Source organism: Heptranchias perlo, chromosome 36, assembly GCF_035084215.1.
Source record: "Heptranchias perlo isolate sHepPer1 chromosome 36, sHepPer1.hap1, whole genome shotgun sequence".
In the NCBI taxonomy this organism is placed as follows: Eukaryota; Metazoa; Chordata; class Chondrichthyes; order Hexanchiformes; family Hexanchidae; genus Heptranchias; species Heptranchias perlo.
The window spans coordinates 12,645,939-12,670,709 of record NC_090360.1 but is presented as its reverse complement, the minus strand read 5'-3'; the positions used below and the strand labels follow the sequence as shown (position 1 = coordinate 12,670,709).

The window sequence follows — 24,771 nt, the reverse complement described above, 5'->3', positions numbered from 1 at the left end:
AGCTAATCAATAGCTAGAATACATCAAAAAAGAGTAGAATATGTCATCACAAGCAAGAGGAAGCGCCAGCGGGACCACACACGTGTTTTAGAAACGTGATCCATCTCAACATATTGGCCAAGATTCTGGCCACTACTCCCCAACCAGGGCATCACAGAGGGCCATTATTCTGTGGACACCATCAACTTCACATGACGTACCACGACAACAGCAGCAAATTCCCCAACCTGATACTCTGCCGGGACACACAGGTGGCATTTGTAATGACCAAATGTAATGGGAATTCTTTCTCGTTGTACTCAGACAAATGGCCTTCAGCGACACATACATAGAAACACAACCCAAAAACAGGCCATTCGGTCCATGTCTGTGTTTACCCTCCACGTGAGCAAATAGTCCTAATCACATTTACCCATACTGTTCTCATATCCCTTCAACCACCTATCCAACCTAATCTTGAATGTTGACATAGTCTCTGCCTCAACCACTAACCTTGGAATCCTATACTCCAATCCCACATCCATCATGTACACCAATGGCCTCAGTCCCACTGCATTCCCCCTCAGAGACCAGACAAGAATGCCCATCACCCTCAGCTTGTACTAGTAATAAGCAGCAGAGTAAGTTCAGACATCCATTCGGTGGAGCCAGGAGGAATCAAACAAAAATTATTGTTGCAAGATGATGGCATTCTACTCACTCCTGACCTAATTTCTCAAAATCTTCCCCAAAAAAGGCAACAATTCTAAAACTGAGGCAATCATCTTCACCCAGGACATTCCGATACAGGACATCCCCACAAAGAGTTTTTCCTTTTTTAAAAAAAGTGGTAGGCTTCAAATGCCTGCAGTTAATAATAACTGCCAAGCTCACTAGCCTTTTCAAGAAGAAAAAACCCAACACCATCTCAGCCATCCTGGACAAATGGAGCAAGCCCAATAAAAAAGTACTCCCTCACCTCTTATACCGGTTTCAGATCCTACTGGAGTCCCAGCTCAGCAGTTCCAAAACATGGACAGGTATATCCCCAAGTTCTTATGGGAAAGCAAGAATCCACAAGCACACTTCAAACACCTTCAGCTCCCCAAATATGAAGGAGAGATCAAGCTTCCCAGTCTTGGGCGTTGCAACAATGTAGCCCAAATCTGGGAAATTATAACTTGCAAATCTAGCTTGCCCACAGAACCATGGCTCAGCATAGAGAATACAGCCTCCAAAACAACACTCTTACACAGCCTGCCCTTCATAGAAAAAGCTAACAAAAGCCCAGAACAATCCTACAATAGCAACATTATCGATAGAGAAAGAAGCCTGTACCTGTCTGAAAATCCTGCAGGGCTCATGACCCTCCCCAATAAAGCATAATGGAAAACTCCCAAAGATGCCACACATGACTCAAGACAGGCCAACTCTTCAAGAAGGGCCAGATTATCCCTTTCAACAAATTTCACCTCACTCAACATGACCAGCATCACTTTCAAAATTACACATTTCCTCCAGCATGAGCCAACCTCACTGGAACTGCACCTCCACTTCCCAACAGATCTCTCAAATGCATTTCTACCCTTCACCACATTTGCCTACAGATCAAAAAACACACCTTAGGGGGCCCTGAGGACAAGAATTAGGCCCCCATGCAACAGAGAAGGTATGGAAAGGGATATTGAATGCACAATGGAGACAGGTTAATGGATTGGGTGTATCATGCCCCACAAATGTCACCTCTCTGAGGGATGACTTGTGGTCCAAAAAGCAGTGATACACGATTCTGATCATACCCCACTCTTCAGTCACTGTGGATAGTAGTTTGGGAGGCTTCAGACAAGGTGTCAGAACTCACTTCCTGCAGTCCTAGGGCAGTGTGTATTAATCCTAACCACAGAGAATACTGTTAGGACATCTTTAGCTCCACCCTTAGAGCAATGAGCTGGCACAAGACTCCTCTCTATATCGGCAGGACCACTGAAATCTCCCCAGCTGAACCAAACCTGAGGAACACTGCCAAATTACTCTGATCCCCAACCCAGCAAACACTTAACTCTGCAAACACCCTCCACGTACTCTCCCATATGTACCATGTGACAAAACTATACAATGCCTTCCCAAATGTACATACTCCTGCCTCTGAATACTAAGAAATAAAGAAAAAACATGTCCCATTAACATTTTCAGCAGCACAAAATCAGTTGATCAGAAGTCTACCTCCAAGACCTGCCCACCTACAGAACTCTGGAGGATGCATGGTGGCAGTTATCAGTCATAATTATCATCTCAAGCTGGATTTCTCATGTCTTCTCTTGATTTGAATATTATGGCCAGATATTAGGGATGGGCAATAAATTCTGGCCTTGCCAGCAATGCTCACATCCCATAAACGAGTGAAAAAAATAGCTCAATGAATGGTACAGATTTTGTTCAATACCTTGTGTGTGAAATAATGACCCATACAAATATAGCTATTTAGGCAATGCTTCCCCACAAGTTAGGAAGGGAAAATGAATGAATGAACATTCTCATGGCCCTCTCCTGCACCTCCCAGTAGCTAATTTCAAAGTGGTGTTTGGTAGAGAAACTTGGGAATAAGTTGTCCATCCTCTTCGATTCACAGCTGACGCTCACAGCATGGGGATACCAAGGAAATGGGAAAGCAGAGAAAATCATCCATAGAAATACTGGGAATCACATTCAAAAAAGATCAGTTAATTTCAAGTTAAAAATCTGGCAACATAAGATTCTAACACCTAATTTTAAAGAATCCTTATGCATGTACAAAAACAGTCAGAGGAAACATTTTCCAGGAATTTAGTAAAGTTACCTGAGCAGCATCAATTTTCTTGGCAATGGCCTGCTTTGAGTTAGTCATTGCTTCTAGCTTTCTGGCTGCATTCTCCACCTTTGCTGTTAACATGTCCAGACCTTGGGATACTTGCTGTGCTTTTTGCATGGCAATGGGCGTGGCACCTTGACCCCTGTTCATTTAAAAATAATACCCAATATTAGCATTCTCTCTCTTTTACTTCGACACACAAATTTATTTTGCTTTTAAGCAGGGTCAAATCTCTGTGCAACTCATTATTGTAATTGACTGTTCTTATGGACTACATACTTGGCTCATTACATTATTACATAGTATTATCTCATCATAAGGATACAGCTTCTAAATCAATTATCTTGGCACTTCATGGTCACAATACTGCTGCAGCACACAACCGGACTGAGATTGTTTTGTTATTATTTCAACTTCGCAAAGGTTTTAAATATTTATTTGGTATTACCTGGCTCGGAGCTCAGATACTTGGTCAGTCATCTGGCCCAAAGCCTTGGTGGTGCCTAGAATTTCCCTCCGTTCTTTGCCTGCACAAAGTTCTCCTACTTTGCCAGCTTCATCCAATATTTGTTTGATTGCCTGCTCCCCAGCATCACCTAAAACACAGAACAAATCAGTTAAATCTAACACAGATGGCCAACATCCTCATTAACAATACCAATAAGACCACTATTTGGCACAAAAACATTTTAAGATATTGGACAAGCTAAATGCCTGAAATTTGGCCTGGTATTTTAGCTCAGTACCATTAATAATTTAGTTGTTACCTGGAAGTGCATTCGGATCTCGTAGCCAGTTTTTAGCCTGGTTTATTTTCGAGTCAATCATAGCTAGAGCTCTTCTCATAGTTTCCGTATCCTGTTGGAATGGACAGGAGTTAACAATACAATATTAGTTTAATGATCAAAAACTGAAGAAAAAACCCTTTCAATCTGACAAAATATGGTCTCCACTATCCTTACAAGAAAAAAGAGTCAATAATTTATACATCTTGAACTTGGCAATTTTTTCTGGCCAGAAACTACAGGGTTTAACTCCAAAAGTTAAACAGTGAATCTTTTAACTGTTCTTAAAATTTTGGATCACTTCTGACTACAATTCCAGAATGGAATACTAATATTTGTAATGGCGTAACAAGTCTTGCGGTAAAGAGTGTTCCGCATTAGGGAAACTATAAATAATGACAAGTAATAAGAACTGTCATAAACCAAAGAATCTGCTGGCAAACTAAAATTTTTAAAGCCATAACCGATTTTCTGATCGTTGTCAATTCAGAGCCTCTTCCACTATATACAGTACAATACACCATATTAGCACTACCAGATTGCATGAAGATGCATGGTTAGCTGTAGATTTTATTTTGCTCTTAGGAATTGCATCATCTAACTATATTCATCACAACTTCACGAATTTGATGAGCTTAAGGAAAATCAACATCAGTCCCACAATGCAAACATGTTACACCTAACCGTTAAAGATAATAAACTGGGGATTTTATAGTCAAGCACTTCCTGAGTAAGATTTGAAAATGCAGTTATTATTCTATAGCTTTTAAATAAATCAGTTTTGTTTTTCCTTCAGTGTAATCTACTTTCAAATAGAGTGCCAGATAACTGACAGCACACAAATATTTCAATATTTCACTGTGCATGTAGCTCCATCTGCTGAACCTCCTCTATGGTAAATGTGGCACTGGAACAGCTTTTCATATGGGGAAATTGCTGGCAAAATCTCAAAACACTTCTCTTGGTCTGTAAAAATCCCAGAGGAAATCAGTTTATTTCTAATAACCCTTCAAACAAGAGGAAAATATATCAGCAGGAGACAATCATCGCATTATGAAGTATGCATGTCAGTTTGCAGCTTTTGAGAACAGGTTAGTGTCACATCTAACAGTCCAGTTCCATTTTCTAAGATAGAATTGTGCAAACAGAAGCACATATTTCTATTGCCTTTGTAAATTACCAGTTAATTACATCTCACTATTGTGTGATAAAAAAATACTACAAAAATGCTGTCCCCGACTGCAATGTCAGACTGCTTCCAAGCGCCAACCCTCCCTGGCAAGCCGTGGTTCATGATTTCACAACTGGCCACAGACACTATCCCCCAAGCTAGACCAATTACAGCCTCCAAATAAGCTGAAGGGAACAACTGGAGGTTGATGCAAGAGGCACATAATAGCTTGTGGGAGCCAAAGAGGATGGGTTCATCTGTACATATTGTTGCTCCAGACCAGAGCTCTTAAGCCTATCTATCTTCTTTCTGCTCCACTTCATTCTTTTACCAATCAGCCTTAGCCAAGTCAGAAAGCAGTGGGTTCAAACCCCACTTTAGAGACTTGAGCACATAATTCAAGGTGAAACTTCAGAGCAGTACTGAAGGAATGTTGCACTGTGAAGACAATCCCAAGTTCACATAAACCAAGCCCCATCCGACTTATACTTTGCCTCTTCTCTCCATTTCCCCTCAACTCCATAAAGGCCCACACCAGCTCCCTGGAATCTATCCCAAACTCAGTTACTCACCACTCAACTTGGCCTTACTCTCCAACATCCTCATCTCTTCCACCACTCCTTATTCAAGGTAATCCAATGTTTTCTGACCCCTCCCCCCACATGAATGAGACCATGCTTGTCAAAGTCACCAATTAAAACCTTTGTAACTGTGACTATGACTGATTGGCCCTCCAAAACCCCTCAGGGTTGTAGCTTCAACATTACACTCATTGACTATTCCACCCTCCTTCACCATTTTATGGTTTCTTTCATATGTCTCAACAGTCATTACATCTCACACTCCTCCAATGTTTACACAATCACCTTTGATATGCCCCAGAGCTTCGCCCACAATTCCCCCCTCTATCATTAACATACTGCATCCACAAGATAGACTTCTGTACGCACACCAACAAAATTCAACTGCATCTCTCCACCTCCACTTGAAGTATGTTGCTATATTTTTTGTCAGACATCAGATCTTGGATGAGTCATAATTTTCCTCAGCTCAACATCAGTAAAACTAAACCCATCCTCTTTGGCTCCCACAAGTTATTACATGCCTCTTGTATCAACCATCAACCTCCAGTTATTCCCTCTAGCTAAATCTGGAGTAATAGTACTTCAGTGTCCTTATGTCCCAGGTTGAGGTTTCGACCACTCCTGCTCCATTGGCAAAAATGCTTCCACCACTGGAGATTGCTCACCGATGTACCCATCTCTCCATCATCACCAATACAAAGACCCTCATTCTTGCTTTTGCTTTCAGCAACTTGAGGACCAGCTTTTCCAGTGCTTTGACACCATCCCTACTTCAAGCTCCACAAACTCCAACTTATTCTCAACTCTGTTGGCCACATACTTATGCACAAAGCCCTTCACTCCTATTCTTACCAAGCTACATGTGTCACAAAATGGCTTAAAAATCCACACCTCATTCCAAAACCCCTGTAAAGCCAGTCTCCATCCAATGAGCAATCTTCTCCAACAGTACATCCCTGTGTGCACTCTGCACTTAAACACTGGATTATTGTTCATTCCCCATTTGAGCCTTGAACACTCTCCCAAAATCGCTCCATCACCATGGCCCCCATCTTCCAGTCATCTCAAAATCCTTCTCTTCAACTGTGTTTTAAGCCTCTTCCTACCTCTACCCCCGATCAGTGCCATTCCTTTTTCTCGATCATGAAATGCTGAGATATATTCTGCATGACTTTGCTATGGCACCTATTGGCAGTGTAAGTTGTGAAACATCTGTATAAATATTAACCATCTATGACAAAACTGTATTGGCACCCCATCCACCACCCTAAACATTCACTCCCTTCACCACCGGCGCACAGTGGCTGCAGTGTGTACCATCCACAGGATGCACTGCAGCAACTCGCCAAGGCTTCTTCGACAGCACCTCCCAAACCCGCGACCTCCACCACCTAGAAGGACAACAGCAGCAGGCACATGGGAACACCACCACCTGCACGTTCCCCTCCAAGTCACACACCATCCCGACTTGGAAATATATCGCCGTTCCTTCATCGTCGCTGGGTCAAAATCCTGGAACTCCCTTCCTAACAGCACTGTGGGAGAACAGTCACCACACGGACTGCAGCGGTTCAAGAAGGCGGCTCACCACCATCTTCTCAAGGGCAATTAGGGTTGGGCAATAAATGCCGGCCTTGCCAGCGACGCCCACATCCCATAAACGAATTTTAAAAAACATAATTAAGTCATTTTTTTTGCTATTCAATGGGTACACTAAATTATTGCATCAAATAATATTAATGCCCCTTAATGGTGTTCTGCAGATGAAAGAATCCCACAACCCTGTACCAATTTGAAACTCACTGACATCAATTCTAGCTCTTAACATTCTCTGCAATGCCTCAACTTCCCACAAATTACTGCTGCAGCAATTTCATTAAAATTGTAATAAACTGCACAAATCTGTGCAATGTTTAACGGGGTGGGAGAAGACAGCAGACTAAACAAAAAAGGGAAAAATATCTGCAAATGTTTCAGGTTGATTCAACTTCATTTTGCCTTATCTTGTCTGCAGAAGCATTTGACTTCACTCGGCATTTTCCCAAGATCAATAATAAGTTAGCTGGGTCCAGTAACTTAAAAAATTGATCATACGCTTGATTGTTGTTGACTATGAACCAAAAATGTTAACAGCTTGCCAATTTATTTTCCAGATTTATTTATTTTTGAAACAGTTTTGCATTTTGAGAAGCAGTTTACTTGGCAATAATCAATGAATACCATAAAATCACATTTCTGAACTCTTTGAAACAAGCTTTAAAATTTGCCAAAATGAGGCTAAGTACAACCCATGAAGGCCCTCTTGGCAGATCTCTCCACATTTTTGCACTGTGTCATTGGCTGCAAAAGGAAATGTAGCTCATTTTTTGCAGGCAAATTGCATTTTGCAGAGACTTCATCCTGTGATTATTAAACAAACCAGGCCCAGACATTTCTGTGGTATCTGCTTTTTTCAAGCATGACCTTCTTTGGTCAAACATGCAAAATATTCTGGTGTAAGCACTAGTCCATTCATCACAACCAAACTTGTGCTGTGACATACAAGCAGTGCTCATCTGAAATTAAAGCATAACATGTGGAGCAGCAATGAAACACAGGAAAGCATCTGGTTCTTTTCCAATAGATAAATTAACACCTTTTGTATGGATGCCAAGTTCACCAATTGTGTAGCGTTAACTGTACTTCTGTTCCAAAACGTATTTACTTCGGCATAGAACAGTTAAAAATTACAACATAATTTATCAACTTTAAACAAGAAATTAAATCCAAACATCAGGTTGGTAGGGCAAGTGCTTAAAAGAACCTTACCCTTAATTTGACATTGTTGGCAGTAGAATCTGCCAAAACAATGTCATTTCAAACAAACATTAGTCAAGCATTGATTACTGCATACCAAATCTGACACTTAACACTGATGGGCTGAAGGACTGCTGTTGATTTCCCAGGGAGCATTTGGTACAATGAGAGGCAATGATAGTGAACTTACTCTATCACTATACCTAACCTGAAGGCCAGATGGAATGGGGCAGGAATGACTAGGATCAATACTTATAGTAAAATACCCTCAGCAAGAAATAGGGTGGTCACAAGTTCCTTTAATGTTTCATAACTAGTTTTAATTTTAAGAAGTTAATTAAATTGCATGGTACAGCATAATGCTTGAAACAAACGTGAATCCGATTAATTCTAATCACTTGCAGTCAGTATGTTTAATTGCAATACGCACACCAACATGCACCAGTCCTATACACCACTCGGTATCACGAATTATTTCACCCCAAAAAGTTTACAATTCAATTTTAGCATTATTTTAATGCAATAAAGAATTATAAAAGCAGTGCATGTTGGTCAATGGATAACAAAAATACCTGCCCAATAACTGGTCAACATTAATGTGTAAAAGTCACAATATCTAAACTTTACACAGAATTACCACAAAGTCAATTTTTTTTAAAGTTTAAATGGACAATAAAATATTCTCAGTTGGGTTGATAATTTAAAAGCTTATTTTAATTTAAAAAAAATTCTAACCTGAAGGCTTCAAGAGAAAAAAATTCATGGGTCAGTTAAAAGGCTGTATTCAGTGTTAATAAAATGATACAAAGGAGTCCAAGAATTTAGAGGCTGTGTGCAGATTGACACATGGGGAAAAATGTCACTGGCTTGGCCTCTTCCCAGAAATACAATTTAACTAATGCAATCCAGGCCCCTTTCTGAATAATGCATACAGGAATTCTAACTGTGAATGTAAAAGATCATATTACAACTATCTCTCAGATTTTTAAAAAATGACCCAAATTCAATCGTTTTAAAAAGCAGGAAGTGATGTCACCTTTACATTGTAACTAACTTGCAGTATCTAAAGGGCATTAACAGCCAATGGGAGTTGCAGCTGGTATTCCTCATTGTGGAGCGCTGGAGGGACAAAGGCAGAACATTAAAAATGTTATTTCATGTTCTGTCTGATTCTCCTTCATATAAAAAGTCACGAATTATTCCCACACTTTGAATTTTAATTTCAGTAACTTCTCTTTGCATTATCAGTGATGATTTTAGTTAATAACCAAAACTCAAAACAAAGTTAATTGGAAGTTTAAGACCACTGCCTCTGTGAAGACCACTGAGAGATCAAAGGGAAATCGCTCACGTGTCTTCAAAATGTGTTTTTTGCACAAGTAGCTTGTGCATTTTTGGTGTGCAATAAATTTAGTGTAATGTTTGATGGATTGAGTGGATAATTGTACAGCAAGTTATTTTTTGGGAGGGGGAAGAAGTCATCACATTTAGTGACAGTCTGAAAATTTAACTTAGAGGAGATGCAGTGTTTTAGCACACGATTAGAAACACACAGCTCAATGTACGGCACAGTACGCTGATCTTCAAAAATAAACCAATGAATCGATTTTGAAAAAAAAACACATCAAGTTTATTAAAAATCTCAAGAACTACTTTTTAAATAATTGTATCTTTTAGTGGGGCTTCTTTGTTCATGAGAGAATAAAAGTTCTGATGTTTGGTTAAAAATTTTGAAGAGCTCCATGTTATTCAAACAAATCAGTCCTATATTTCAGCACTGTAACAAACTGTATAAGTTCCATTCAATTTGATATGACCAGTGAATGAAGCAGTCACAGCATACCATTTGTTTCCAGTTTTTATCCCTGCTGTTGACCTTTTTGTAAACTCACTTGTCTCTACATTCCTTTACTGGATACTTGTATTTTTGAGGTGTGAACCATACCAAAGTACCTTTTTTGGCATCAACAGTGCTCAGTCACTAAAGTATCCATTCTTGATATGCACACCTGGCCAATGAGAGAAAGCAGGTTGTTCAACAGTGGGAGGTGTCACACCCAAGTCCAATCCAGTCCTGTTCTCACCAGACATGGACACAAGCACATTTCCAAGAGTCATCACTTGACAAGAGCAAGAACCATGTGTAATTTTCCATCTAACAAGCTTGGGGACACCTAGACCAACTGCGGCACCTCTACAGCAATCTCAGCTGAGAACAACGAACTCAGCACAGATTGAAGACCTTACGGCTCTAATGTGGCTCAACACCACACCAGGTTGTGCATTTCACCAACAAATCAGGGAAGCTTATTCTTGATAAATGTTATTTTGTTTAAGTACTGAAAATAGTTTTCAGGACATTGAAATTTATGTCTGATCCAAGTGGAGGTTATGAACAAACTTTCTTCCCCCTCTAGCCATCCTTCCCCCCCCAAAATTTGCTGGAATAGAACTTTTAGAAGACATTTTAGAGATGGTGTTACAAACTGCTCTATTCTCAAAGATTTAAGAGGCATGTTCAAACCATGGGATATTTGTGGTTAAAAAGTCCCAGATATGTGACCTTCGCAAAGTTGAATTTTAAGAAAAGTGTTCAGCATGTGCTCGCCAAAACGTTATTTGAAGCAAACTGCACCACACACCACCAAGGCTGTAAACAGCATTCGTTCAGGACATGCTTCAGCAGAAAAGCAGAGAAAAACAAAAGTGAGCTTACCTTCTACAAGGAAGAACGAAGAAGAAACCAGGAAGAAATAAAAATAAGATGCTTGTAATGGACTCAAAAGAAGAAAAAAGGAGTGCAAAAGAAAACTTCTAAAACATATAACATTTTGACCACAAAAATACAGCAGATAGTTTGCAAATAAGGTTTGTGTGTGATAAATAGCTTTGTTTCAATAACACCCATGTCAAATATAAAAATGTAATAAGTATATCTGGCCACTTGCCAAATTCATATTTGCACATTTTTTTTAAAAAAGTCATCATTTTTGGGCCAGCTGGCTGATGTATAACAGAAGAGAGGGTATATACCATCCTGTCTTGAGGCAGGCACTTGACTTTTGAATGAACGAACGCACACACAGCGAAAGAATTCCATTATACATCAGCGTGTAGGAAACAAAAACATTTCTCCAGCCAATATTCAATGATGGATTGGTAGTCTATTGTATTTTAATTTGGAGATTGAGATTTAATCCTGATTTCTCATATGATCCAGCATACAAAAGTAAGCAAGGTTCAGAAACTACCTCCTGTCTGTGGCCCAATGAAATAAATAATAAAAACAGGAATTGTAATAAACCAAGATTAAAGAAGTGAAAACAGTGAAAACTGAAAAAAAAGTTATGTTATAGAAAGACTGTACACTGCAAACATTAAGTGTAGGTACATACACACAACCAGAACGAGCCAATTATTGTCCTATTAAGAAAACTGCAGAACAACTTATTAAACTTCAATAGACACGTAAAAGAAAGCTTCACCACAAAAATAATTTCTTCCACAGCACTTGCATTATATCCTACCAGGATTCTTAAGCCTACCTTACTAGCCCAAGCATCTTCATCCCAGGATGTTAGCTGCAACACACGAATGATCTCATTGATTTCAGTACTCATCTTTTCCACAGTGAAGTTACGGTTCTTTAGAGCTTCTTCTACTCCTTGGCTTTTGAACTGTTTGGTAGTCACAAAAATCTTAATAGCTGCAAAATGAAAATGTAACACTTAAAGTCATACATAAATAACGAGTACGACCATAACCACACATTGTACCTGTTCTCTGTCATAATAGTATGTTCCAGCAATAGCCATTTGAAGCCGAAAGTTCAGCTGCAACTTAACCAGTTTTTGATAGTTGGTACCAACACAGCTAGAATTCATATCAGGTAATACCAGAAAGAAACAGTAGATCCATTCGTGTGTGATGGAGAGAAAAATCAGGTTAATGTTTCCGAATGTTCCAAAAAGGGTCTCCAACCAAAATATTAACCAGTTGCTTTATTTTAAAAAAAAAATATGAACCTGGTCTGTATTTTGAGCACTTGCATCATCAGCAAGCCACTTTTATTCAACAATTGTGACCATCCTGAATTGCCAGGTAGAGTGTTTTCTGCATGATTTAGTGCTTCAATTCCAAAGACATAGTATTTGTTATTACTAGGAAATTAACATACCATCATGAAAAAAAGTTGATTAAATGGGTGTAACTTTTGAACAAAATTTAACTCAATTCTGAATGCAAAAAAAAGTAGAAACTGTAATAAACAAAGTTATGTTACCAAGGCAGAGAAGTACAACTTATAGTTCTAAAGGCATTTTATGCACACAAGAGCTTTATTTGGGATTGAATGCAAATTTGAATAAGTCCACAACATAGAGAAATGGATTCAAATTATGACTGATAAAGATTGAAAGATAGAGAGGATTGAAGGCTACAAAGTGGAAAGTGGTTTGTAGCGGGGTTGTGGGGGTACAAAATGTCATGGCTAATAGTATTTTCATAATCTATCCTTACTGATTCGTTTGACAGTCAGCAAGTCTAATTCAAAAGATAACATCATGCATCTGGCTATTTTCAAACTGAACAAAATTACATTTATTTACCTGAAATGAGTACAGGAAGAAGTTCTTTCACTGTGTTCATGGAATTCACCAGCATAACCCTGTGCTCTTGATGAGTCAGTTCCTGCTGTCTTTCATCAATCATCTTAGCCATTTTAGTCATTCCTTAATTGTGAGTGGGGATGAAAAAGGGAAGCAATAATTGCAGAACATTAAAACATGAGTCATATTTAGACTGTACACTCTATTCTAGTTGTTCTCATGTAATCCCAATACAAGGAATACTCTAAATGATGTAATACATGTATGGTGAACATTGGCTGCACTAAAATGTAAAAGCTGCAATTAGATTCCCAATATTACAGATCTCTTGATGCAGCCGCTGGATAATACTCACTCAAGGTTCATCCACGGCACATCTGGTGACTGTGATATCAATTGATAATTTGAGTTTTTGTAGCATAAATACTTCCTCCGTGCCCCTAAAGTCACAACTTTGCCTCCTCAAAATAGTTGCCCCTCAAAGTTAGCTAAGGAGTAGTTTAATTTGCATGTGTTGCTTTACAAATAACTCAGACTTCGAGAAAATGGAATTCCTAACCTGGACCCAAGTTTTTAGTGTAAGTCACCAAATCCTCCATAGTTTCTACCACTTCAGCAACTGTGAGGTATTCCAAGATGCCTTTGCAGACACGGATAATTTTACGGACCTGGGGAGTAAAAAGTTGTTTTTTTAAAAAAGACAAAAATCTATTATTTTTAAAAAGCTGCACTTAGCATATCAACTTATGGCATAGTAACATGCAGATAGACAATAAAAATCATAAACATTATGCCCAAGAGCAATCTAGTTTTCATAAATACCTCTGCTTCATCAAATGTCAAGAGCAAGTCTGAAGTTCCAGAAAGAATACCTCTGGAACCATCAATGAGGTAATCACGTGCAGGTACAGCATATGGATTGTCTTTCAGCATCTGTGCGGCCTGGATCAATTTAGTACAGGCATTTTCAACCCTGTGTATGATAACAAGACGGTTAGTAAATTAAGAAGAATGCTCAATTAACTACTATATACTCTAATGGTCATTTTACAGATGGACATAACAAATAACAAAACCAAACATTTGGCTCTGAGTATGCGAGGTCAGGAATACCAGTGCTTTCGAAGCAAGTCGGATCCTTTTGGCTGCCATCATCCCCCAACTAGTTCATTCCACTGTTTACGGGACAAAATGGATATCACAAGGCTCCACAAGCGATACATTTTTAAATATTTTTTAAAAAGATTAAAATCGGACATGGATGTGATCAATGCTAACTACTTAACTGCAAGGTTACCTTTTCTTTATACGGCATCTGCTAAAATGATGGCTCTTATTGATCAGATTAAAAGCAGATCATACACATCACGACTGAACATAAGAAATAGGTGCAGGAGTAGGCCATATGCCCCCTCGGCCAATCAAATCGTGGATGATCTTCTAACAACTCCACTTTCCTGCCTGATCCCGAAATCCCTTGATTCCCCTCGAGTCCAAAAATCTATCCATTTCAGCCTTGAATCTATTCAATGACTCAGCATCCACAGCCCTCTGGGGTAGAGAATTCCAAAGATTCACAACCTTCTGCATGAAGAAATTCCTCATCTCAGTCTTGAAAGACCGATCCTTTATCCTGCGACTATGCCCCCTAGTTCTAGACTCGAGCCAGGGGAAACAATCTCAGCATCTACCCTATCAAGCCCCCTCAGAATCTTATGTTTCAATGAGATCACCTCTCATTCTTCTAAGCTCCAGAGTATAAGCTCATTCAACTCAATCTCTCCTCATAGGACAACCCTCTCATCCCAGGAATTAATCTAGTGAACCTTCGTTGCACCGCCTCCAAAGCAAGTATATCTTTCCTTAGATAAGGAGACCAAAACTGTACGCAGTACTCCAGGTGAGGTCTCACTAAAGCCCTGTACAACTGTAGTAAGACTTCCCTACTTTTGTACTCCAACCCCCTTCCAATAAAGGCCAACATGTCATCTGCTTTCCTAATTGCCTGCCGTACTTCCATACTAACTTTTTGTGTTTCTTGTACAAGGATACCCAAGTCTCTCTGAACACCAACATTTAATAGCTTCTCACCATTTAAAAAAATTCTGTTTTTCTATTCTTCCCAAAGTGAATAACCTCACATTTCCCCACATTATAATCCATTTGCCACCTTCTTGCCCACTCATTAACCGGTCTATATCCCTTTGCAGACACTGTGTCCTCCTCACTACTAGCTTTGTATCATCAGCAAACTTGGATACATTACACTCAGTCCCTTCATCTAAGTCATTAATATAGATTGTAAATAGCTGAGGCCCAAACACCGATCCTTCCTGCACCCGACTAGTTACAGCCTACCAAACTGCGAATGACACGTTTATCCCTACTCTCTGTTTTCTGTCCTTTAACCAATCCTCTATCCATGCCAATTTATTACACCCAATCCCATGGGCCCTTACCTTGTGTAACAACCTTTTATGTGGCACCTTATCGAATGCCTTTTGAAAATCCAAATGTACCACATCCACTGGTCCTCCTTTATCTACCCTGCTGGTTACAGCCTCAAAAAACTAAAAAGTTTGTCAAACACAATATCCCTTTCATAAAACCATGTTGACTCTGCCTGATCAGTTGATGATTTACGTGCCGTTACCACTTCCTTAAAATGGATTCCAGCATTGTCCCGACGATCGCTGTCAGGGTAATGGGCCTGTGTTCTCTCTCTCTCTGCGAGATAACATTCGCAATCTTCAAGTCCACTGGGACCGTTCCAAAATTCTCCATATTCTGGAAGATCATAACCAATGCATCCACTATCTCTGTGGACACCTCTTTTAAAACCCTAGGATGTAGGCCATCAGATCCAGGGGATTTGTCAGCTTTTAGTCCTACTGGTTTGTCCAGTACTTTTGCTCTAGTGATATTCATTGTTTTAAGTTCCTCACTCTCATTTACCCCTTGGTTCCCCACTATTTTTGGTATGCTTTTTGTGTCTTCTATTGTGAAGACAGAAAAAGTATTTGTTTCACGCATCTGCCATTTCCTGATTTCCCCATTATAATTTCTCCTGTCTCAGCCTCTAAGGGACCAACGTTTACTTGTGCTGCTCTCTTCCTTTTTACATACTTGTAGAAGCTCCTACAATCCATTTTTATATTTCTTCCGAGTTTACTTTCATATTCTATTTTCTCCCTTTTTCATCAATTCTTTGGTCGTCCTTTGTTGGTTTCTAAAACTCTCCAAATCCCCAGGCTTATTACTCTTCTTGACAACATTATAGGCCTCTTTCAGTCTAATACTCTCCTTAACTTCTTCAGTTAGCCACAGGTGGATCACTTTTCCCATGGAGTTTTTATTTCTCAATGAAATGTATACTTGAGACTATTCAAATGTTTCTTTAAATGTTTGCCATTGCTTTGCAACTGTCAAACCCTTAAATTTAATTTCCCAATCTACCTTTGACAACTCGCCCCTCATACCTATGTAATTGACTTTATTTAAGTTTAAGACTCTACTTTCTGACTTAAGTACATCACTTTGAAACGCAATGTGAAATTCTATCATATTGTGATCACTCTTCTCCAGAGATTCTTTTACTGAGAGATTACTAATTAACCCACTCATTACATCATACAAGATCTAAAATAGCCTGTTGCCCAGTTGGTTCTGTGACGTATTGCTCTAGGAAACTGTCTCAAATACATACCATGAACTCGTCTTCCAAACTACTGTTAACAATTTGATTTGCCCAGTCTATATGCAAATTAAAGTCCCCAATGATGACTGCATTTCCTTAGTTACTGATTCTAGAAACCATAAACGTTCTATGGGGATGCCCTCAAATGATATCACTGGTGTACACCTGCATTCCTCTTCACACACACCAAATGAACTACAAACTGCACAATACACTCAAACACTGAATTGCAAGATGCTATTTTTGGCACTATTTACCAGCCATTGAGCTGCCCTTATAATGTAAACAAAATCCCTCTGCTAGCTGTGCTGTGTCAGCAATTGCACATAGCAAAGGAAGCCATTAGGAAAAACTACCAGGCTAATAACAGATTCATGCAACAGCTGAGAACTCCCTCCAGCAATTTTTAAACATCTCAATTGCCAGATCTTACTGAGAACCTGGCATAATACCAAGGAGCTGGCACCATTACAGATACCTTTCTCTGCTCAGTGGTGCCCAGTAATATGAAACAGCATCCATCATTATACAAGTGTCTTGGAGGCAGAAATATTTTACATATCAATTATACAGTCTCCCTTTTGGACTCCAAGACATAATTATGGTTGACCACAGAGATCTTCAGAAACTTACCAGAAAGCCAGTAAACACACTGCATGTTAATTACCACATATGGAAAAAGGATCCAACATGATAAAAACCATTACAAGTACCAGACCAATTACAATATTAAGTACAACTGAAATTATGGAAATAATATTTATTGGACTATTTTGAGTAAATTTAACTCAACACTCACTTGATGAAAGCTGGTGGCATATCCCTCTTCATGACCTGGTCTTCAGTTGTCTGTACAGTCTCTTTCCCAACCTGAAACAGATATATAAATAGTCACTTATAATATTCACCATACACTAAGTGCATAATGCCAAATGACAAGCTCTGGATAACGACTTGAAAATCAGTATTATGGGACCACACAGATAATCAGACACATTCACACAAAGCATATTTATAATTTCATGAACACCTACCAATCACGTGGCTTTTTGCAGAATAAAGCATAAGCAAACCAACCTCATCTTGGCCTTCAATCGTTTAAAAATACATTTCTCCATCGCTAATATCCTGAGCACCACATAAGCCTTGTTGACAAGATATTTAAAAAGTTAAGAACACTCATTAACTCTGGGTTGCATGCAAAACATCACTTATGTCTTGACTTATTATTGCAATGACTATCACCCTATACCAGACCTCCAGCCCCTGCTCTCTCCTCCCCTCACGTGCCACACACTGCTCTTCCCTTCTATCTACTGCACTTCAACTCCCCTCAGTTCCCCCATTCTCTACTCTCGCTCTTCCACCCTCACCATTATAGGCATTAAAAAAAAGTCAATTAAGCTGCTAATTCTCAGCTTAGTGTTGAAAAACCAGTAATTAGGAGGATCAAGGGCTGAGGGCAAGTAGATAAGCAGTGCCAACACGTAAGCACTCAAGGCCAAGGCCCAAGTGGATCAGGAAAGAATGGAGGATGGCTTGAGGGGCAGCATGGAAGTAGCAGGATCACAGACAAATGCATGGGAAGAAAAGGACATCCAGGTGGGCCTGAGGCAAATAGGACAGGTGGGTTAAATTTAAAATCCTTACCTGCAGTTATTTGGCCCAGGGAATAAAAATGAATCTAAAATTTACCTACAACTTCACTTCGAAGCACAGAACTGGGAAACAGAGCTAGGATGAGCACCTGATGTTGGGAGGATTCAAAGTTAAGTATAATGCAAGTATACATAGCAATACCCAGGAAAGATAAAATTGCCACAGAAAATAAGTTTGCGGATAGGAAGTGTGTAATATATATTGTAAATGGATTTCTCCTCCCCCCTGCTTTTTGACCCTTATCCTCCACTTCTATGAAGTATGTACAATCTACCCATCATTGTTCTATCCCACTTAACTAATCTCCTGAGGGAAAGTTCTGAATAATTTCTTGTGCCCTCCCCAAAAAGATAAATCAAGAGAAACTCCAGAATGCCTATATATATCAACTTCTACATTATGCATTCCTGGCCTATTGCTTTCCAACAGTGACATGAACTTGGTTCCAGCAACTTGACATTTGTGTCCTTCCATTCTAAACACAAATTAAATAGTGCTCTTAAAAAAAGTATACATTATCCATCCCTATCAAGGAGATGTGATCTAAATCACATTTCTTGGATAAAAAATAAGCAAGTCTAGTTCTGGGAATCTCCCATCATTACTTACAGCAGTCAGTCTCAGGACCATCCTAATGCCTTTCCCTAAACACTCTCCAACACATCTAGTTCTTTGAAAAAACCAGGCTTGGAGCACAAAATATTCCAAAACAACCTCATCTAAAATTTAGGGCATCATAATATGATTTGAAATCAAATGCCCATAACAGAGACCAAACATGCAGTTTGTCTTTTAGAATCAAATTTATGTGGACTAGAAACTTGGACCTAATTACACCCAAATTCTTCTCCACTAGTGTTCACAGCCATCATTTTACATTCCCATTACAATATTCATAGCCATACCTTTATCTGCATTAAAATCCATTTGATGTTAACTTTTTGCATAATTTGACAAGATCCTGCTGAATACCAATGTCCTTTTATACTCACTGCCTGCGGTTTAGTGTAATCAGCAAATCTGTACTATTACAAGGACCATTCTCCTTCATATCACTTACAAATAGTGTGAACAGCAGGGAACTCAGAATAGAACCTTCTGGTGCTCCAATACTCATAAATTAAGTTCATTTTCAAAGTATGTAGCCTACTTCAAATTCAAACTACACTGAACACTCATGCAGGATTTGGATATACTTTATCTTCATAGGTCAATTTTGTACTGTTAGTTGCTGCAGTGGTGGCAGGTTTGAGTGACATTCCACATTATAAAACTTCCAAAATTTACCAGAATCCCTGGAATGGGCATAAAAATTCGAACATTTTAAAAAAGGCGAGGACGACGAGGAAGAAATCCACAACACTGCAATCTAATGAGTTCATATGAAGTTTTCAATTAAGTTTCACACTGACATCTTCAAATCGGTTTTGAGTTAATTCATGTTTACAACAGCTGAAACATCAAAATCTACCTCACAGTAGAAGTTATTGTGAAGTTAAGCAGCTTTCTGTTTTACATATCATCTGTAGAATGTGCCACTGAGAAACACGTTCAAGAGGTTAGGTTGAAAATTCCTGGATGTTTTACTGAACTGCTTTTGGGGCCAGCAGGGAGGAATCTCATCAAGTTATCTCTTGCTTGGAGACTTTTCCCCCTCTCTGGTTTGTTACAAATAAGTGGATCTTGCTCATATCCATTTAAAATAAAGTCAAACAGTGGCTGCTATTTTAAATTACTCGACATCAGAATTTCCTGTATTGTACACAACTAAAGCTTTTTATCTTTGCAACTGTCCAGAAGCTCTGAATACATAATGATTTCTCAGAGACTATCACATTTTTTTTCTTGTTGATTGGATCATGAGAAACCCTTGCCCGTATACAGAATGTATTGAAATTGACAATGGAAATACAATATTAAACATCTGTTTACACATCTCCTTGCAAAGACATTAACGTTCATCATGGTTTGCAAATTATCCCATGAAAGTAAACCATTAAGATTTGCCAAAAGGATGCCTCTAATACCCAACAGGCTAAAACTGTAATCTCTGTGTGGCAAGGTAAGAGACAGGCAGAATTTGCCAATCCCTCGACCTTAATAACCAAAGAATTGAAAGGGGTAATTATTACTAACTTATCTTATACTTTTGTTCAATTTTTCTATAAAGCATTTGGACAGTTACATGGGTAAGATGGGTATAGAGGGATATGGGCCAAGTGCAGGCAATTGGGACTAGCTTAGTGGTATAAACTGGGCGACATGGACATGTTGGGCCGAAGGGCCTGTTTCCATGTTGTAACTTCTATGATTCTATGATTCTATAACTGCACTAAATAATACATGCCAAATTCTTGCACTTCATATTTCCATTGAATTGTAAAGAAATCTATTCGTTACTTCAGCCTGCAGAATTCTCGGCAATGTGTAATATCCACCTATTTTGTATGCTGCACAACTTGAAACGGTGTTCAATCCAGTAAATAGATTAATGCACATAGGTGATCCTAGAAATTACAAAATTCTGCAAGGAAAAATAAGCTAATCAAACAAAAAAAGATACAGGTTAGAGATCATCAAGGCCTCAGATCTGCTTACACAACTACTGTGAAACCGGTGAGAGCAAAAAAAAAAGTCCTATAAACAGCCAAAATTTTAACAATGAGAATTTGATTTATATTAGGCAAAGCTCATTGTTTTTGTCTATTAGAGTTAGAAGTTCAATTACACAGTCAAATCCATTACAAAACAGCAATCTTACTTTATACTTAAATGCCACCAATTCAGCATTAAATTCTGAATGGTCATGAACCCAACTGTGAAGTGAAATACTTGGCAAATTGAAGTTCACTCGATCACAAATTAAGTATCACTGCTGTATGATTCAAGTTGAGATTCAAAACGGCATTCTGCCATCACCAGCAACTTAAACCTTGCCCCAAGTTTCAAACAACACTGGAGAATGACAAATAATCACCCAAGTAACTGACATGAGTGGTTTCCAGAACTCAATCTTCTCTGCACTCTCAGGGAACTACACTGCAGTCGCACTATGATGACCATCTACAACTACAATTATTCCAGAATAAAAAAAAGTTAGACAAATCGCAATAGGGTCTAATAAACTGAATGCATTATATTCTTGATTCTCCAAAGATCTCCCTTATGCACCAAGGCACATTTCCAGCAGTACGCAAAGCCTAGAATAGTGAAAAAAAGAGGGAAACATATGTAGTTAACACCCGAGTATCAAAGTCTTAAGACTAAACGTTCTCTCTTGTTCTATGCCTCCTTCATCTCGATTCTAACCAGAAATCGGGTCATTGTCCCTCTTCACCCAAAGATCAGGGGAAAAAAAAGTGGTTGAGAAATAGGCATGTAGAGATCTTTATTCAAAAGTGATCATTTGATAAGATTAATAAATTTAACTAATAGTCAAGGATAAAATTAGTTCATTTCAAATTTCTGAAAGGAGTATTAACAAGGCACAGTATGAAACAGTTATTTCCCTCAAATGAACCAATGAGTTCACATCTGATACCATTATGATGAAATGCACAGACAGGACCCAGAATGCCCATTTTTGAAAATAACACCCAGAGTTTGAAGAAAGCAGCAAATCAGTTAACCAGATTTTCACCAAACTTGACAAGTGCTTTAGTTATCATGTTGTCAAGCCACCATTTAGAAAGTGGAACAGGTAACGACAAACAAATGTTCCATTTCCATTCGTGCATAAAGGTTGAAAATAGCACATCCATTGTGACGATAAAGGTAATGAACAAGCAGCAGCAATTCCCATAACGATTCATGAGGTGGTTTCAAATTTCAAGGTTAACACATTCAACAGAACCTTCAGCATACCAGCCACTCCTCCGAGGCAACATCAAGACCAAAGCAGCAACATACTAGTTCTTTTGAAATAGTCCACCATTACATGTGCTAGAAAATCATTTTCAGTCTGTAAATATTAAGTTGCTAGGCTTCACAAACATTTATTTCACATTGTAAACACAGCACTTGATGGCACACTCAAGTATCATGGTATTGACATGCATGGGTCACAGACTAAGGTTACAGGTTTTCTGACAACTTTCCAATGAGCTTCCAATCTCAACAAGGGCCACTGGATTTGTGGCATTAACAACTTAGATTGATATGGTGCCTTTACTGCAGAAACAGAACAGAACCAAGCAGTACTAGAAGAGTTTCAGACAGGTGATTGAAAGCACAGCTGAAAAGGTAGCTTTTAAAGGCAATGGGGTCCAGGCAGAAAGTTCCAAGGAGGAAGGCTGAAGAGACGGCTTCAGATTCTGCCACCAACAGTACAGCAGAGCAAGGGGAGGAAGGGAAGAAATGTCAAGGAGAAATTAGAGGACCGAAGAGCACAGCTTGGTACGTAAGAATGGAGCAGGTTGTAGAGCTACATTAAGGCAAGGCAATGGATGGCAGTGGGGGATTTGTAAAAGAGGACAATGATTTCCAATTTGATGTTTTGGAGGACAAAGTGAATGGAAGTCTGCAAAGACAAGAGTGGTGGACAAACATGACAGGAGAAGACAGTGCAATGTGTGTACAGTACACCACGGAATACTGGTGAGAAGGACGATGAAGCAGTCAAGACTGGAGGCAACAAAGTACAGATAAAGAGTTCAGCAACAGTAGGGGGAAGGAAGAGTGGAGGCAAGCCATATAGCATGAGATGGAAATAAGCAGGCTTGATGATGGATAGGGTGTTGGGTTTGAGACATAACTGAGGAATGAACATGACACCAAGGTTTTACACCATGTGGTTCATCCTGAATGAGCAGCTGGGAAGAGAGATGGAATCAGAGCCAAGAGTATGGAGTTTAAAATGGGGTGACAGAAGACTATGGATGATGATGGAGACGAAGAGTACTGTAATCTGAAATGGCCGGCTTGATGATCAAAATCTCAGTTTGGCAAGGCCTTGCATAGTGGTAATATCAAAAGGGTAGCAATGAATGTGGGTCAGAATAGATTGAGATTTTAAGTAGAGAAGAGTCAGAGGAGACAAAACAAGGGGATTTTAAAGTTAAGGCTGAAAACACTTAAGGGTCAGGAGTTGTTTGGTGCAACGGTTAAGGAAGAAATCTCAGTGGGGGAAACAAAAAAATCACCGTGAGGTTTGAGACGGCAAGAACAGTTAGTTTAAAAAAAGGTGGCAGGAGGGATGGAAGAGGGTGAAATGTTTGAAGAAAAAAAGGTGCCAGAGAGGTACAGTGAGACGCAGAGGCAAGACCTGGAGTACATAAATACCTCTTGTATTGACTCTGCCTATTTTGCTATTTTAAATACTGTGAATTGCAATTAAAATAATTTCAAAATAACTGCTAACCTACAGCATAAGATGGTTTATGAATTGAACAAAGGAAGACAAAAGCTGAGAAGTTAAAAAAAAAAGTGAACTCAAATTTTTTAATGTTTAAAACCTATTTTATGCAGACTGAAAATTTGATACCCCCTCTTTTGGAAGGGGTTCACGGCAAGAAAGAGAGAAAGAAGGAAGGAAAGAAGAAGTGATGGGAGAGGCTGAATTTAAGTGGCATTTAAATTTTTGGTCCTGTCCCAGACAATGAACCCACACTTATGAACCAAACTGCAGCAGCTTGCAGACCCTTATACTAAAGAATGTACAAGATAGGGATGACAGATCATGAAGACAGACTGACTACATTTTAAAAATAATTTATTCCTCACCAACTGTCAACATCAATCATCTACTGTGACAGATCCTTCCAAGCACTCTGTAGGAAAGCTGATGACCTTAAGTATTTGCTCGAGAAGTCCAGAAAAAGGTTCACAACTTATTTGTTATGCACAGCTGCGTATCAGTGCCATAAAATTAGCTTCATGCACCTGCCATCAGAGAAGATCCTTGACTGAGGAAGTTAAGCATTGTACTGCCAAACAGATGTGCTGTCAATCTACAATCACACAGGCCAAATCAGCCTCTTCCTTATTCATAAAGAGGAAGTGCAAAAATCAAACTTATCCACTGAGTTTTGATTCGGGCACAACCTTTACGCAAACTGGTCATTTCTAACTAATATTGCAAATTTTATCTAAGATTGACAAGCTATGCAAGATTCATTCTTAAATGAGCATGTAATCAACAAAGCTGTATCAGTCTCTGGCTGCAATCTTTCTATGGCTCAGCTACTAGAAGTGAACAAACATTCAAATCTGGCACAAGCAAGATGTCATAAGATGTGAAATCAGATGTAATACTTCCAAAAACCTTTTGGCAGAACTACTGAACAGAAATTTTCTTTTGTAACTGCAGGTCACCATCTTTTCTGCTAAGGATTCCCATTGTTGCCTGTCAAATACTAATAAATTCATAAATAGCCTATCACCAGTGAACCACTCTCCCAACTTCTAACTTGAATTGCCATCATGAGGATAGCAAGATAACCATGGCCAGGCTACATTTTCCATTGTAGTTGGTAGTGGCCACGTCCAACTGGTTTGTACCCAGGGAACATATCTACTTCAATCTGCCGATCATCAACTTCTCCAATCATCTGAAAGCACCAATTAGCACACCCGATCACCATGTGACCTTTTGAAATGAAATGACTACCAAGCACAAGCTTTGGTTGTACATCAACGCTGATTAGA

At 39.1% G+C, this 24,771-nt stretch overlaps 1 protein-coding gene across 2 annotated transcripts in view; it reads right to left on the bottom strand.

Moving 5' to 3' along the window:
• Window positions 1-24,771, bottom strand: part of LOC137304090 (vinculin) — a 95,365-nt gene that overhangs the window by 33,266 nt on the left and 37,328 nt on the right. For both annotated transcript variants that reach the window (XM_067972559.1, XM_067972560.1), the window contains exons 2-9: window positions 17,267-17,337; window positions 13,593-13,743; window positions 13,330-13,438; window positions 12,771-12,893; window positions 11,709-11,869; window positions 3,595-3,685; window positions 3,276-3,423; window positions 2,816-2,969 (exon numbers count right to left, since the gene is read on the bottom strand). In XM_067972559.1, coding sequence (XP_067828660.1) covers window positions 2,816-2,969; window positions 3,276-3,423; window positions 3,595-3,685; window positions 11,709-11,869; window positions 12,771-12,893; window positions 13,330-13,438; window positions 13,593-13,743; window positions 17,267-17,337 — 1,008 coding nt within the window. The remainder of the gene's footprint in view (window positions 1-2,815; window positions 2,970-3,275; window positions 3,424-3,594; window positions 3,686-11,708; window positions 11,870-12,770; window positions 12,894-13,329; window positions 13,439-13,592; window positions 13,744-17,266; window positions 17,338-24,771) is intronic.